Here is a 16821-nt window from a genome sequence, read left to right on the forward strand (position 1 = left end):
TTCATTGTAGATTATCTCGGGAAAGGCCTGCTCTTATGGAAAATGGAAATGAGGCAATCCCCAGACACAGCTGCAGGTTGATTTTACCCATTTGAGGAAGGAACACACCAGCAGCAATTGGCCTAAATGCTCATATTGCAAGAAGTCAAATGGAATTATTTTGCAAATGGCTTCTCTATGTAGCAATGGCAAAGAAAAAGGAAAATATGGATTGATTTCCAGTTCTCTCTAATACAAGATGCAAGCTAGGCCATTGTCTGGTTGACTTTTATCATTTTTGGAATCTAAGACATAATAACAAGACAGAAATGTATAGTATCTTGATATGTGATTCGGCTCATTACACTGACCTTGTGTGCCCAAGCACCACAAACTGATTGGCTTTTACCTGATTTATGTGAAATACACATTCATTCATTCATTCATTCATTCAATTTTAGTGAAATGTTTAGCCTAAGTTGTTTGAAAAAACAACCTGAGTTATCTGTTTTATTACTATGTTTTCTCTTAAAAGTTTTTTTTTTTAATTTTTTTTTTCAACGTTTGTTTATTTTTGGGACAGAGAGAGACAGAGCATGAACGGGGAGGGGCAGAGAGAGAGGGAGACACAGAATCAGAAACAGGCTCCAGGCTCTGAGCCATCAGCCCAGAGCCCGACGCGGGGCTCGAACTCACGGACCGCGAGATCGTGACCTGGCTGAAGTCGGACGCTTAACTGACTGCGCCACCCAGGCGCCCCAAAAGTTTTTTTTTTGACATAAACCTAGTAATGGTCATACCAACTATATGAGTTCCCCATCATATAGACTAAATTAAACCTAAGTGACTTAATTAAGTGGCTGTAGGTATAGACTAGATGGTAGAGGTGGAAATTTGAAGATTCCCTCAAGGTGGGAGGGGTATTCTGGGACAGCTTCAGTTCGTTTGCAGAACATTGCTTTTCTCAACGTCTTTCTCAGGGTTGCTGAGCCAAAGATGCTGAGGCAAAAGAGGCTGGTTTATAATTCTGCCAGTCTTTTTGACCTTGGTGTGAGCGTGTGTACACACACACATGCACACACACATACACACACACAGCACCCAGAATGAGGAAATGTTTTATCTTTCTTTCTTTTTTTTTCAGGGAAGCTGAAGACTCTCTTTCAATCACAGTTGTTCGCTGCACATCGGTAAATCTCTTGCTACATCACATTAGTTTTATTCTTCTCATCCCCAAGATCCCAACCCACAGTGGGATATCCTTCAGAGAATGAATAGGGAAGGCAATGGCAGAAGGGAAAGTGGCCAGGCAGTGGGCAGGCAGGCACTCAACGTTGCCTGAAGACAGCCAACGCATCAGTGTTGTGGAGGAAACAGATATGGGTCCAGGTTTCCAGAACTTGTGGTCCAGCTAAGGAGACAGATCCATGATTACACAAAGTGGGATGATGATAAGTGTACCAAATGACAAGTTTCAAGATAAGTGTAGTGTGTTGCGACTTGGGGCAAGTCATTAAGTTTCAGTTGGCATTTTTGTAAAACAGTGGTGATGACAATAATTGTCTTGTTTCTCTAATGCATTGTTATGAGGACAAGTGAGGTGTTGGATATGAAAGTGTGTCATCAGCTCTGAAGCTCATCACAAGACAAGGGGTGGCATAGACAATGGACTGGGAGGAAGTGGCAATCCTAAACACCAGAGGCCAAGGAGCCCTTTATCTGTGACAGGAAAAAGTATATAATCAAGTCATAAGAGGAAGAACTACCAAGGAGGAAAAGTTGACAGAAAACTCTCATCTGGAGTGACTTCAATATATACCTCTTAGCCTTGGCCACATAAAGACAAAAAAATAAATAGGGGCATGGGGAATTTCAATAAGCATTTAATAATCTAACCTAATTGACCACATACTATGCTATCAAAGAAACTCAATAAATTACCCAAATAACAAACTATATATCTCTTCCAAATATAATAAAATAGGAATTAATAACTATCAACAACTTAATTAAAACTATCCAGCCATTCAGAAATATGAATGCAGTCTCTCAAGTCAAGCAGAAAAGCAAAACTATACCGTTCTAGACTAGTTAGGAGAAAAAAAATTTTTGTTTATTTATTTTTGAGAGAGAGAGAGAGAGAGAGAGAGAGCACGAACTGGGGAGGGACAGAGAGAGAGAGGGAGACACAGAATCCAGTGCAGCCTCCAGGCTCCAAGCTGTCAGCACAGAGCCCAACACGGGGCTCACACCCATGAACTGTGAGATCATAACCTGAGCCGAAGTTGGATGTTCAACCGTCTGAGCCACCCAGGCACCCCAGTTAGGAGAAAATTTAAAACTAGAAGTCTGCTTTTAACAATTTATGTGCAGTTGAAACTATACTCAGGGTAAAATTTATGGCCTTAGGTGATTTTATGATTTAATAAGGAAATTGGTCAAGTGAAAATTCAGTGAAAGAAGTTGGAAGAAACAACTAATAAAACAAACATAAAGCAGAATAAAGAAACAACAAAAATCTAAATGATGCTTTGGAAAACAAAAATTGTAAATTTGATAAGTAAATCCAAGAGCTAGTTTGTTAAGGGAAAAAAATAAGAAAATAGAAAAACTTTAAGGAAAAGAAATAGATGGGCCCAATGTGAAGAAAAGTAGAATATTTTGAAGAATGTAAAAAAAAATTTTTAACATAAAAAGAGATATATACCATGGTCTTTCATGGGAAGACTATTATGAATACCTTGGTTATTCTCAATGTATATTCTTTTATATATAATAAATAGTATGTATGTATGTATTTATTTATAAATTTCTTTCCAAGTTAGCATACAGTGCAATAATGATTTCAGGAGTAGAATCCAGTGATTCATCCTCTCTGTATAACACCTAGTGCTCATCCCAGCAAGTGTCCTCTTTTTTTTTTTAATTTTTTTCTTTAATTTTAATTGTTTTTTTAATAATTTACATCCAAATTATCATATAGTGCAACAATGATTTCAGGAGTAGATTCCTTAGTGCCCCTTACCCGATTAGCCCATCCCCCTTCCCACAACCCTTCCAGTAACCCTCAGTTTGTTCTCTATATTTGTGAGTCTCTTCTGTTTTGTCCCCCTCCCTGTTTTTATATTATTTTTGTTTCCCTTCCCTTATGTTCCTCTGTTTTGTCTCTTAAAGTCCTTATATGAGTGAAGTCATATGATTTTTGTCTTTCTCTGACTAATTTCACTTAGCATAATACCCTCCAGTTCCATCCACGTAGTTGCAAATGGCAAGATTTCATTCTTTTTGGTTGGATACATATACAATCCATTGTATATATATACCACATCTTCTTTATCCATTCATCCATCGATGGACATTTAGGCTCTTCCCATACTTTGGCTATTGTTGATAGTGCTGCTATAAACATGGGGGTGCATGTGTCCCTTCGAAACAGCACACCTGTATCCTGTGGATAAATGCCTAGTAGTGCAATTGCTGGGTCGTAGGGTAGTTCTATGTTTAGTTTTTTGAGGAAGCTCCATACTGTTTTCCAGAGTGGCTGCACCAGCTTTCATTCCCATCTCATATTAATGTATATTCTTAATGTGAATTCAAACTCCCCATGGGACTTATACTTGGATTTTGACAGTTTATCAAAGTGAGACACATCAAGAAGATCTTTTTTTTTTTTAATTTTTTTTTAACGTTTATTTATTTTTGAGACAGAGAGAGACAGAGCATGAATGGGGGAGGGTCAGAGAGAGGGAGACACAGAATCTGAAACAGGCTCCAGGCTCTGAGCTGTCAGCACAGAGCCCGACGCGGGGCTCGAACTCACGGAGTGTGAGATCGTGACCTGAGCCGAAGTCGGCCGCTTAACCGACTGAGCCACCCAGGCGCCCCAGAAGATCTTTTTATAGATGCAAGAAAAGCATTTGACAAAATATAGCATCCTTTCTTGATAAAAACCCACAAGAAAGTAGGTACAGAAGTAACATACCTCAACATTATAAAAGTCATATATGAGAGGCCCACAGCGAATATCATCCTCAATGCGGAAAAACTGAGAACTTTTCCCCTAAGGCCAGGAACATGACAGGGATGTCAACTCTCATCACTGTTCCTCAACATAGTACTGGAAGTCCTAACCTCAGCAATCAAACAACAAAAAGAAATAAAAGGCATCCAAATTGGCAAAGAAGAAGTCAAACTTTCACTCTTCACAGATGAAATGATACTCTACATGCAAAACCCAAAAGATTCTACCAGAAACCACTAGAACCGATACATGAATTCAGCAAAGTTGCAGAATTGGTTGCATTTCCATACTGAAGTAGCAGAAAGAGAAATCAAGGAATCAATTCCATTTACAATTGCACTAAAAATCGTAAAATACCTAGGAATAAACCTATCCAAAGAGGTAAAATATCTATACACTGAAAACTATAGAAAGTTTATGAAATAAACTGAAGAAGACACAAAGAAAAACATTTCCATGCTCATGGATTGGAAGAACAAATATTGTTAAAATGTCGATACTACCCAAAGTAATTTACACGTTCAATGCAATTCCTATCAAAATAACACCAGCATTCTTCACAGAGCTAGAACAAACAATCCTAAAATTTGTATGGAACCAGAAAAGACCCCAAATAGCCAATGCAATCTTGGAAAAGAAAACCAAAGCAGGAGGCATCACAATTCTGGACTTTAAGCTGTATTACAAAACTGTAATCATCAAGACAGTATGGTACTGGCACAAAAACAAACACATAGATTAATGGAACAGAATAAAGAACCCAGAAATGGACTTATAAATGTATGGCACATTTTTGACAAAGCAGGAAAGAGTACCCAATGGAAAAAAAGACAATCTCTTTAACAAATGGTGCTGGGAAAACTGGACAGCAACATGCAGAAGAATGAAACTTGACCACTTTCTTACACCATACAAAAAAATAAATTCAAAATGAATGAAAGACCTAGATGTGAGATAGGAAACCATCAAAATCCTAGGGGAGAACACAGGCAGCAACCTCTTTGACCTCAGTAGTAACAATTTCTTACTAGACACATCTCCAGAGGCAAGAGAAATAAAACCAAAAATGAACTGTTGGTATCTCATCAAGATAAAAGCCTTCTGCACAACGAAGAAAACAATCAGTAAAACTAAAGGGCAACTGACAGAATGGGAAAATATATTTGCAAATGACATGTCAGATAAAGAGTATCCAAAATCTCTAAAGAACTTATTAAACTCAACATCCAGAAAACAATCCAGTGAAGAAATGGACAGAAGACATGAAAAGACGCTTTTCTAAAGAAGACATCCAGATGGCTAACAGACACATGAAAAGATGCTCAACATCACCCATCGTCAGAGAAATACAGATCAAAACCACAACGAGATACTACCTCACACCTGTCAGAATGGTGAAAATTAACAACTCAGGAAACAATAGATGTTGGCGAGGATGCAGAGAAAGGGGAACCCTTTTGTACTGTTGGTGGGAATGTGAACTCGTGCAGCCACTCTGGAGACAGTGTGGAGGTTCCTCAAAAGGTTAAAAATAAAACTACCCTATGACCCAGCAATTGCACTACTAGCTATTTTTCCAAAGGATACAAAAATGCTGATTCGAAGGGACACATGCACCCCAGTGTTTACAGCAGCAGTATCAACAATAGCCAAATTATGGAAAGAACCCAAATATCCATTGACTAATGAATGGATAAAGAAGATGTGGTATAGGGGGCACCTGGATGACTCAGTTGGTTAAGCATCCGACTCTTAATTTCAGCTCATGTCATGACCTCACAGTTCATGAGTTTGAGCCCTGCATCAGGCTCCATGCTGTCAGCATGGACCCTGCTTTGGATCCTCCCTCTCCCTCTCCCTCTCTCTCTCTCAAAATAAATAAATTAACTTAAGGGGCACCTGGGTGGCTCAGTTGGTTGAGCATCTGACTTTGGCTCAGGTCATGATCTTACTAGTTCATGAGTTTGAGCCTGCATCAGGCTCTGTGCTGACAGCTTGGAGCCTGTTTCAGATTCTGTGTTTCCCTCTCTCTCTGCCCCTCCCCTGCTCACACTCTGTCTCTCTCTCTCTCTCTCTCTCTCAAAAATGAATAAACATTAAATAAATAAATAAAATTAAAAAGATGTGTGTGTGTATACACACACACACTCATACATACACACAATGGAATACCACTTAGCAATCAAAAAGAATGAAATATTTCCATTTGCAACAACATGGATAGAACTAGAGTGTATTTATGCTAAGCAAAATAAGTCCATCAGAGAAAGACAAATATCATATGATTTCACTCATGTGGAATTTAAGATGAACATAGGGGAAGAGAAGGAAAAATAAGATAAAAACAGAGAGGGAGACAAACCATAAAAGACTCTTAAATTACAGAGAACAAACTGAAGGTGGCTGGAGGGGAATCAGTGGGGGGATGAGCTAAATGAGTGATGGGTATTAAGGAGGGCACTTATTGGGATGAGCCCGGGGTGTTCTGTGTAAGTGATGAATCACTGGGTTCTACTCTTGAAACTAATACTACACTGTATGTTAACTAACCTGAATCTAAATAAATAAATATCTTTAAAAAAAAAAAGTAATGAGGATGGCCTTGATGTACCAGATTTTAAAACTAGTAAGGCTAGGGGCGCCTGGGTGGCGCAGTCGGTTAAGCGTCCGACTTCAGCCAGGTCACGATCTCGCGGTCCGTGAGTTCGAGCCCCGTGTCAGGCTCTGGGCTGATGGCTCGGAGCCTGGAGCCTGTTTCCGATTCTGTGTCTCCCTCTCTCTCTGCCCCTCCCCCGTTCATGCTCTGTCTCTCTCTGTCCCAAAAATAAATAAACGTTGAAAAAAAAAATTAAAAAAAAAAAACTAATAAGGCTAAAATAATTAAACAAGATATTGATAAAATGTTGAACATGTCAGTGTAATCCAATAGAAAGTCCTAGAATAGGTATTGATATAAGAATTTAGTATGTGGTAAATATGGCGTCCCAAATCAGTGGGAGAAAAGATGATCATTCATGAAATCAAGCTAAGATGTTTCCTTAAGCATTTGAAAAAAATAAAGTCTCATGTCACATCATTTGATGTAATAATAATTATAAAAAAGCACAGAAATGTAGACAATATGGTTGGGTGTCTATCTGGTCGTAGGTTGTGGAAAGAATTCCTAAGAATATGGGGAGTGGGAGGAAGCACAATGGAACAAGCAGCTATTTGATTATGTGAAAAAAATTAAATTTCTATGACCCCAAAACTTCACAACACAAAACAAAGAAATTGTGGTCTTTTCTCATTTTTGACAAGTATTGTCTTTTGTTTTTATTTCTTGGAAATAGAATAGGGAAAAAGCAACCTATATAGGATTAAGATGTTTGCCATAAATATGACAGACCAAGTGCTTTTGTGAACAAATAAATGGAGATTCTTCTAAGAATTTGTCTATGAAATAATGTGAAACCAATGTATTTAAAAAAGTACACTGAAAGCTAATCAGTATAAATGGTTGTACAGGTGTTAAGAGATTCTTTTTATTTAGCTGATTAGCATCTCAATGGAGAACATCTTAAACTTAATTAGATGTTTTTTTTTTTCCTGCTGTTTTCAAGAAATGAAAGCAAAAGATAACACTTGTTAAGTCAATAAGAAGGAAATAGAGGGGTGCCTGGGTGGCTCAGTCCCTTAAGCATCTGACTTCGGCTCAGGTCCTGATTTCACGTTTGTGAGTTCAAGCCCCACATTGGGCTCTATGCTGACAGCTCAGTGTGTGGAGCCTGTTTCAGATTGTGTCTCCCTCTTTCTCTGCCCCTCCTTGTCACCCCCCCTTCTTGAAAATAAATAAAACATTAAAAAAAATTAAAAAAGAAAAAAAGGAAATAGATTATAGTTGCATCCTCTTAAAAATGGAGTGTAGGGAGAGGAAAATTAATGTGTTACAGTACCACTCCTGAGATTCCCACGAGGTTCCCAAGAAGAGGAGGATGTGAATGTTGTGCTTCACAGGTCCTGCAGGAAAAGCTGACATTGGCCCATACCCTGAGAAATGCCCTGAGTATTATCTAGCCCATTCAGGCCTCTTGCCAGGAGTTATATGATCATAAGACAAATGATCATATATGTCTTATTTCAGCAAGGATGCTCATCTTTGCCATAGCGGATTCTTAGAGTTCTCAAATGACTTGAAATTGATTAGGAATGATAAAATCCAAAGTTGGGGCATGCCTGGCTGGCTTAGTTGGTGGAACATGCGACCCTTGATCTTGGATTGTGAATTTGAGCCCCACATTGTGTGTAGAGATTACTTAAAAATCTTTAAAAGGGGGCGCCTGGGTGGCGCAGTCGGTTAAGCGTCCGACTTCAGCCAGGTCACCATCTCGCGGTCCGTGAGTTCGAGCCCCGCATCAGGCTCTGGGCTGATGGCTCGGAGCCTGGAGCCTGTTTCCGATTCTGTGTCTCCCTCTCTCTCTGCCCCTCCCCTGTTCATGCTCTGTTTCTCTCTGTCCCAAAAATAAAAATAAAAAACGTTGAAAAAAAAATCTTTAAAAGAATAAATAAAATTCAAAGTTGGAATTTTAATTACTGCTTCTCTAAAACATAGAATTTTGGGGGAGGGGTGCCTGGGTGATTTAGTCAGTCAAGCGTCCGACTCTTGATTTTGGTTCTGGTCATGATCTTACAGTTTTTGAGTTTGAGCCCCGAGTCAGGCTCAGTACTGATGGTATGGAGCCTGGTTGGCTCCATTTTTTTTGTGTGTGACAGAGTGTGTATCCTTTCTCAAGGCAGCTAGTTTCATGGTTGAGTGGTTCTGAATGTGAGAGAGTCCCTTCTTCCCTGTGACTGCCCCCAACTAGTGGTAGTCAGGGCACATCTACTTTGTAAGAAATAAATTGGTGAAGATTTGGAATTGTGGCCTTCTCTTATCCAGGCTAACCACTGTTCCATCAACTCTTCATCGTAAGATGCTTCTCTGAATTCTCACTTTTCTGATAGCTTTCTGCACAGATTCCAGTTTTTATGGTGGTCTTCCCAAACCATGGCACACAGAAAGGAATACAGCTCCACCTACGGTCAACTGGTGAGAGTACCCAGGGAACAGAGAGTGTATTTCCAACATGCACCAAATACACTGGTGAAGCCCAAGATTGGGTTAAGATTTTAGTAGGCCCAGTCACACTCTTGGCTTGGGTGAACGTTATGGTTGACCAAAAACTAAGGCTGGTTTTCAAATGAATAGCTTCCAAGCCCCCATCCCATGCTGTGCAATTGATTTTTTTGATCCTCAGTGCCACATTTCACATCAATTCCTGTCAAATCATGTTGTTTTGGCCCAGTGTTCTGGCACGCTGAGGTTGTACCATCCAGAAATTACAGAACTGGAATGCCGTCATCAGCTGTACTCATTCTCACTTCCTGCCAGGGATCCACCTCTTCCCACGCTTCTCTGACTTCCTCCATTACCCAGCCAGTTGATTTTCTTTTCTGATCCAGCTCTGGACTTTACTCTTGCAGGATTGCTGTCTCCAGGGTGGGAGATGATAACAGTTGTCCCCCCCCCCGACCCCCGTTTTGCCCCTGATTTCTCATTCCTTTGAATCTTAGGGTAGTGATGGTTTTACCTGTCACTTTAACCCGTCACTTTACTCTGTTCCCTTCAGCTCTGGACGTCAGGGCTGTCAAGCCCCTCTTGTACCCTCTTGTGTTTGTTCTTCGTGATTTTTTGGCCTCTGGCCCATAGCGGCACCTGCTCCTCAAGTTTCCCACACATCTCTTTTAGATTTCCTGTTTCTTCATCTTTCTTCCCAAATTTCTGCTGCCTGAGATCTGATGACACCTTGTAGTTCTGTTTCATTCACAGGTTTGGTAAGTACACTTTCTCTGATTTCATCCAAGGCATTGATAAACATCATTAATGGAGACTGAGCCAAAGGGAGCCTGAGTTGCTTAGTTAAAATATCAGGACAATTTTGAGAACACGTCAACTAGTTTTGAATCCTCCTAATGGCTCTGCATCTGGCCTTCTTTACAGGGGGATTATAGGAGACCTTATCAAACATTTTGCAAGAATGAAGGAATACTACTACATCCACAGGACCCTGCCTTATCAATCTGGAATCCCATCTTCAAAAGAAAAATGAACTTGGTTGGCTCTGACTTATTCTTGGTAACACCATATTGGTTACTAGTGATCAATGACTAAAAAGCTCTCTGACCACCTCTTATCTTGGATTTTGCCAAGAAATAATAACAAACTTTACCAATCTGTGTTTTCCTTAATCTTCCATGTTCATTTTCTGGGAAATTTGATAATTAACCAGCTTTAGTCTCCTAATATTTTTTCTGTTTTCTCTTTTGTGGATGATACCAAGTCTCTCATCCCCTAGCTTCACTGGTACAGGTGTCTTGAACTCATTCAAAGAAGTCTGATAGTTTTATCACCAATTTTGGGTTGTAACTTTCTTTTTCCCCTTCGTCTGTCTCTTCTGATTGGAAAATCATTCTGCTTGAAGAAGAAAGCAAATCAAGGTTAATTAATTTCTGGAGTTGAGGGATCACCAGACAGGTTTACCTCTTCCCTGGGAGCATTGCTTTTTCCCCTTCTCCTTTTACTAAATTTTTTTAAAAACTATATATTTGAGATACTGAATCATAGTCATGAACCCTATTATTCCAAGGCTCTAGTTACCTATAATATCAAACTTCAGGGTCACTTATTCACTTCATGTACTTAATGGCATTGGTCTGTTGATATCTGAGGTTATGAGCATTGTCTCCAGTAGTTTCTCTGGTTGCTGTTATATCTCTTTTCCCGCAGCTACACAATATGTGGTCCAGAGCTCCATCTTGAAACTCGTAACACGTGGAAACATTCTAGAGCCTGGCCTAAAGGACTATCCAGACCAAGGAAACACAGCATGCGAGGCTGGGAATAACACAGCAGGATTCCATCCAGGAACATCACATCCTGTTAGTCTAGGTCATACAAGTTGCTGTTCATTGTGTCACAGTTTAACCTGATACAATCTAGCCAGAGGCTTAATTACATACTCATACCAAACTGTGATGACTCTTTCTACTTCTGGGGAAAGAGGGCACCACCCAAAAGATGAGAAGAGCAAAGAGGGGCCAAGGATAAATCACAAGGGTCAGAGCTTCAGGGAGCCCTGGAGGTTTTTGGACCCAACTCTAACATTGTACATAGGAAGACTAAAGACCAAAGAGGAGCGATAACTTGGCCAAAGTCACACAGTTATTTTGTCTTATTTTACACACAGAGAACTGGTTTTCTTCCATAATAATTTGTGTTTGAGTTAGGTCTTACAACTGTTGAGTAGCAGAACTTGAGTCTTCTTGTTCACAGGCCATTTCTTGTCTTTGTCATACACAACCATTTCACCACCATACTGAATCTTCAACTGTTCTCAGACACATACGAACATTGTCTGGGTTGGGATCCATAGACTTTATGAAAAGAGTTCTTTGGTGAGATGCTGTCCTTCTCTGTGGGTTTTCATTGAGTCCTCAACAGCTGTCAGAGGTTTTGCTTTTGTTTTTAAGAAATGAGAAGACGTGTAATGACTTTTACAAAAGTCCTGTTCTAAAATGTGTCATGTTAATGTTTTGCAGGGAGTCCCCAAGTCATCCTTCCTGACTGAGGAGAAGAGAGCTCGGCTAAAGACCAACCCTGTGAAGGTGCACTTTGCTGAGGAAGTGCTTGTCAGTGGACACAGCCAGGTGCGTCACTAGTTAGGGGGTTGAAATTACTCTGCATGAAGCTGGTGAGCTACCTCCTGGCACCTACCTCCTTGAGACTCTGGAATCTTGCAGCCCAGAGAGGATACCAGGGGAGTGCAGTGGGTTTGCTAGAGGTTCTGAGCACCCTCAGTAAGATGCCTGCAGACCACGGACAGGGAGAGCCAGGGAGAGAAGCACTGGGTGTGGCTTTCTTTTGTTCTGTGACTCCATTCTCTTGCCCATGAAATGTCAACAGACTGCAAATACTAATTTCTTATTTTGAACCTTCAAACTTAGTGTTCCCTCTAAAGGTTGATATTGATTAGTGATGGTAGTGGTGGGGATTGATTGGCTTTCTTTTCCCCCAAGAGCCCATTATGTGTTTAACTTCTATTATGTGAATCTAAACTTTTTGGATACATAATCCTTGGTCATCACAATACCCTGCAAGGGAGGTATTTTAACACAAGAGGAAGCAGAAGCTGAGAGAGTTTAAGACAATTAACCTCTCAGATCACATAGCAAGAAGATATAAGAGCCCAGGTCTGTGTGACTTCAGTCCTTTTATTTTCCATTCTAACATACCATCTAGTCCTTTTTGATACGGAGAGATCCAGGATTAGGGGAGGACAAATTTGTAAAGGAAAATATTGGTGGAGTTTATGTGTTTTTTTTGTTTTTTTTTTCAACGTTTATTTATTTTTGGGACAGAGAGAGACAGAGCATGAACGGGGGAGGGGCAGAGAGAGAGGGAGACACAGAATTGGAAACAGGCTCCAGGCTCTGAGCCATCAGCCCAGAGCCCGACGCGGGGCTCGAACTCACGGACCGCGAGATCGTGACCTGGCTGAAGTCGGACGCTTAACCGACTGCGCCACCCAGGCGCCCTGGTGGAGTTTATGTTTTTAATGTGGGCTGTTGGATAAAAGACTTATTCATAGTTTACACATTTTCTTCCCAATGGCCTGAAACTATTGCCATTCTGCATTCAGCACTCAATATTAGATTTTGAAACTTTCAAGTCAGAGCTTGTCCTTGTCTGGTCTTCTCGCCATAGAGACCTGCACATGGAGAGGGGTGGCCATTTTAACAAAGGGTTCCGGGTGAACTGGTTCACCTCTGCAGAACACTTATTTTCTACCTTGCCTGCTACTTAACAGACCACACCTTCATTAGACCTGAGAGTGGAAGGTGGATTTGTTCATGAAGGGGCCAGTGGGAGGCTTCATGCATTAGAAAAGGCCTGAGATCGGGGCGCCTGGGTGGCGCAGTCGGTTAAGCGTCCGACTTCAGCCAGGTCACGATCTCGCGGTCCGTGAGTTCGAGCCCCGCGTCGGGCTCTGGGCTGATGGCTCGGAGCCTGGAGCCTGTTTCCGATTCTGTGTCTCCCTCTCTCTCTGCCCCTCCCCCGTTCATGCTCTTTCTCTCTCTGTCCCCCCCAAAAAAAAAAAAAAAAAAAAAAACCGTTGAGAAAAGGCCTGAGATCCTGTCACGCAGCCATTTTTTATCTCTGTGTGTGTGGTTTTTAAAAAAAATTTTTAATGTTTGTTTTTGAGAGAAAGAGAGAGCATGAGTGGGGGAGGGGCAGAGAGAAGGAGACACAGAATCCGAAGCAGGCTCCAGGCTCTGAGCTGTGGCCCCAGAGCCTGATGCGGGGCTCAAACTCACGAGCAGTGAGATCATGACCTGAACTGAAGTCAGGCACTTAACTAACTGAGCCATCCAGGCACCCCTCTGTGTATCCATGCTGGTGGAAATGGATTGAACCTCTCTAGCAAATTAAATTTAGATTCAGTGTGTATTTTTAGGAGTAATACACAGTGATGAGAAGTAGGGGCTAGAACCAGTTCACGGGACAGGTAGAGAATAAAGGTTCTGCGGATGTGAACTCGATCACCCGGATCTTGTGTTAAAATGGCTCCCATTCCCTGCTTGCTGGTATTGTGAGAAGACCAGGTACAGACAGGTTTGACCTGAACTGGCTACAAAAACTGGTTCAGAATTTTGGTAAGGGTGGGAGTCTAGAGAAAGAGGGTTCTAAAAAGGTGTCTCCGGGGAGACTTGCGGGTCAGAGCACCAAGTTTCTGTATCAGCCACGTAAGGCAGAGATAGCAAAACCAGTGAGAGTTCATCACTGTGACCTACCTACTCATCCTTTCAAATGTTTAAAAGATGATAAAATTGGTTGTTAACCTTTCCTCCTGAAAGCAGGATAAGACACCAGAAAAATTTTAAATAGTAAGCTAACATTTGCAAAATGCTTAACTTTGCTAACGGTTAAGACCAGGTGTGGGCAGGTTTGACAAATAAAGAAAAAAAAAATGGAAGTCCTGATGCTGAGAAAGTAGCCACAGTCATGCACTAACTGGTAGCTTTGTACATTGGTTTCATGTTTTTTGTGTGGGGGAAGAAACAAAGCATAATGAATGCCATAAAAAGTGGCCAAAGGTTCACACTGCTATTAATTTAGTCTATAAGATAATTCAAATTAAAATTCATGTGTTTAAAGATATCTATAGTACTGATATTTAAAATAGAAAAAAATTAGGGATGTCTGGGTGGCTCATTTGGTTAAGTGTCTGACTTCAGCTCAGGTCATGATCTTGCGGTCCAGTCTGTGGGTTCAAGCCCCGCGTCAGGCTCTGTGCTAACAGCTCAGAGCCTGGAGCCTGCTTCAGATTCTGTGTCTCCCTCTCTCTGTCTGCCCCTTCCCCTCTCATGCTCTCTCTCTCTCTCTCAAAAATGAATAAACGTTAAAAAAAATTTTTTTAACAAATAAATAAAATAGAAAATAGAAAAAAATTGGAAATAATGTTAAATGTCTAGGGCCGAGGAATGGTTCAATCAATTCTGGTATTTCAAATCAATAGAGGATTTTAAGTCCATTAAAATGATAAACATTAAACCCACATTAAAAAGTGTATATGAGGGGCGCCTGGGTGGCTCAGTCGGTTGAGCGTCCGACTTCAGCTCAGGTCATGATCTCACGGTCTGTGAGTTCAAGCCCCGCATCAGGCTCTGTGCTGACAGCTCAGAGCCTGGAGCCTTGCTCAGATTCTGTATCTCCCTCTCTCTCTGCCCCTCCCTTGCTCAAAAATAAATAAAAATATTTTTTAAAAAAAGTGTATATGAAATACGTGTTGAATAAAAAGTGAAAATAGAAACTGTGCGTGTTCCATTACTGCAGCTCTCTAAAACTGATTTACAGGTATAGATAAAAATTGAAAGAAACCTTAGAGAAAAGTAAATGGTGGTAGTTATGTGATGCTGTTATGGAGGTATTTTTTGTAAGTCCCAAATAATAAAATCTCAAGGAAGAAATTTTGCCCTTGGGAAATCCGAAGTGAAGGTCATCCTAAACACCTGAAACCAGAGAAGTGAGGTGATCACAGAGCAAGCAGTTTGAAATCCCTCCTCCCTGATTGTGACACAGCATGGGGATCTGAACTCATCTCTTTTTCCTCCATAAAAATACTGTGCCTTTTTTAAAGTTATAGAGACTGATGAGTGTGTGTCTTACCTAAAAGATACAAGTGCCCTTATATTCAGAAGATACATAATTCTCCTCTGAAGTAGACTGTCAGTTTTTTGGGATGTTTTGTTTTGTTTTGTTTTGTTTTGTTTTGCAAAAAGATGATAAGCTTCTCTACTCGGGTGGGCTTTATACCCAAACTCTTTGCAGAGATTATACCTGGGAGCAATTTTAGCTCAGATCTTAGGGACTCTAGAACTGCTTGCTCACTGATTCTGGAAGGACACCAACCCCAAGGGCCCTCTTTATTTACAGCTAAACACTCAGCTGTCCCTTTTTTATGAGACTAGCTAGTCCTGGCGGGATTCTTGAGCCCAAAGGGATCATTCCCTTGCCTTGTTCCACTGCAGGGATTCTGGCTGGCTTGGGGTTACCAAACACAGATTATTCCTGTGCCTCCTTCCCAAAAACAACCCTCCAGGTGTGGCAGAATCCCTTGGGAGATTCTGCAAGTCCTGGGCGATGGTTGGGATGAGTGAAGGTGGGGAGCAGCCCTCTGCCCTTTGGGAATGCAGCAGGAAAATGGGGGGGGGCACTCTGAGGTAGTTTCCCACCCCATTCAGCCCCCCAGCTTCCCCAAGGGAAGGCTGTCTTGGAGAGTGTGCATGCTTGTCATCTGACTTATTAAGCTGTATCTCATAAGGCTAGCAACCAAAGATACTGAAGTGGCAGCTGATGGCCGTGGGGCCTTATTCAGGCTCATGCAGTGCCATCAGTATGCTCACGGCAGGGCTCACTCCTCTCCACCCTCTCACGTCTGACACTTCTAGTGAACGAAGCGTGCCTGTCTCTGTGTGACATAGACCTGGTCCATTGGAGAAATCTCCAAATGCCAAGAAGCAGCCCACGTCCTGGTGAGGAGGCTAGGGAGGATCCTGCTCTCTGCACCAAGCAGGGCCAGGGGAGCTGAGGACTAGTCACACCCAGGGGAGAGGAAGGGCCAGTTTCAACACTACTTTTGTGTTTTCTAGGGTAATTCTCTGCTGTGTATGCCCAACGTGCTCAAGCTGTACTTGGAGAATGGACAGACCAAAGCTTTCAAGTTTGAGGCAAACACAACTGTGAAGGTATTTAGAGTAAATCTGAGTCTTTTTCCCAAGGAGAATTTGCTGGCTCCCAGGACCCCCGGGCATCTTGCCCTGAAGCTGTCTTGGTGCTCTTACAACCGTCACGGTCTGGGCACCTATAATAAGCCAAGCACCGTGTTATCTCATTAGTTGTACAACCACCCAGCAAGATGTATTTTTATCACTATCTTCCAGGGGAGGAAATCTGGGATCAGAGGGATGAAGTACCCAAGGTCCTATTACAACTTGTAAGCCTTCACCCTTAATCACTGGGCTCCCTGCCTCTTGTATGTGACCCCATTTGCTACCCAAAAGACTAGTGCAGCCAAAGACTCAAGCAGTATGTCAGAGTGGGCCCAAGAGTCTGCATATTCTGTTCTGGGGTGAAGTCAGTTCAACTTCTTTTTGACAGGCTCCTCTGTATGAGGATGGGTGGGAGGAGGTGCTCTGGGGGGGCAGGGAGGGGTGTACAGACTAGGTAAAGTGTGGTTTTGTCT

At 41.6% G+C, this 16821-nt stretch overlaps 1 protein-coding gene across 9 annotated transcripts in view; it reads left to right on the forward strand.

The window, feature by feature from the left end:
• Window positions 1-16821, forward strand: part of FRMPD1 (FERM and PDZ domain containing 1) — a 141897-nt gene that overhangs the window by 105741 nt on the left and 19335 nt on the right. For 8 of the 9 annotated variants that reach the window (XM_086683533.1, XM_086683530.1, XM_086683529.1 and 5 more), the window contains 4 exons: window positions 1124-1169; window positions 10020-10154; window positions 11618-11725; window positions 16229-16324. In XM_086683533.1, coding sequence (XP_086539659.1) covers window positions 1124-1169; window positions 10020-10154; window positions 11618-11725; window positions 16229-16324 — 385 coding nt within the window. The remainder of the gene's footprint in view (window positions 1-1123; window positions 1170-10019; window positions 10155-11617; window positions 11726-16228; window positions 16325-16821) is intronic. The other variant, XM_086683536.1, reaches the window with a different exon arrangement.

This window comes from Puma concolor, chromosome D4 (genome assembly GCF_028749965.1).
Source record: "Puma concolor isolate L17-30 chromosome D4, mPumCon1.1.hap2, whole genome shotgun sequence".
In the NCBI taxonomy this organism is placed as follows: Eukaryota; Metazoa; Chordata; class Mammalia; order Carnivora; family Felidae; genus Puma; species Puma concolor.